We start from the raw sequence: 653 nt of genomic DNA on the forward strand, positions 1-653 counted from the left end.
GTTGCGAAGGTCCGAGTACGGAATCTCGTGCGTGCTTAGCTCCGAGAGCACGACGCCGAACGAGTAGATATCGGCAGCCGTCGAGTACTGAATGTCGAGAAGAATCTCGGGCGCCTACAAGGTGTCCTCGTCAGTGTTCATTTTCACGTCGTCTTCAAAAAGGACAACCATCCAGCGGTACGTGCCGACACCAAACGTCATCGTGTCGGTCGTGGTTTCACGCGACGTGCCAAAATCCGTGACTTTAGTGCCCTAAAATGATGCGAGAGCTCTAAAATCCGTCCGTAATATCATAGCGCACCTTCTTCGAGTCCAAGAGCACATTTCGGGACTTGAAGTCGCGATGGATAATATCGAGCGAGTGCAAGTACGCGAGGCCCTCTGCCATGCTCAGCATGCACGCAATCTTCTCGTCCCACGAAAAGCCGCGAGCGTCACCGTCGGGCGTCGGAGGCGCCGTGGCTTGAAGGACCCCCCGAAGGTCGCCTCGGTCCATCCACTCGAGCACCATTTGCAGCTCCGACGGAACGCGCCAACTCGCACCAATGGATGCGACAATGTACGGGCTTGACATGCTATACAGACATGACACTTTGTCTTCACGATCGTCCGACTGAAACTGTCCATGGAAGTATACCGTGAGGCGAGAAGAA

At 55.0% G+C, this 653-nt stretch overlaps 1 protein-coding gene across 1 annotated transcript; it reads right to left on the reverse strand.

Annotated features, from left to right (window-relative positions):
• Positions 1-6: 6 nt before the first annotated feature.
• SPRG_16277 (TKL protein kinase) lies at positions 7-607 on the reverse strand (the record flags this gene model as incomplete). Its single annotated transcript, XM_012355583.1, has 3 exons — positions 7-114; positions 169-252; positions 302-607. Coding segments are annotated over 3 exons (498 nt in total), but the record flags the coding sequence as incomplete, so codon positions are not given.
• Positions 608-653: the final 46 nt, after the last annotated feature.

This window comes from Saprolegnia parasitica (assembly GCF_000151545.1).
Source record: "Saprolegnia parasitica CBS 223.65 unplaced genomic scaffold supercont2.269, whole genome shotgun sequence".
Lineage (NCBI taxonomy): Eukaryota > Oomycota > Saprolegniomycetes > Saprolegniales > Saprolegniaceae > Saprolegnia > Saprolegnia parasitica.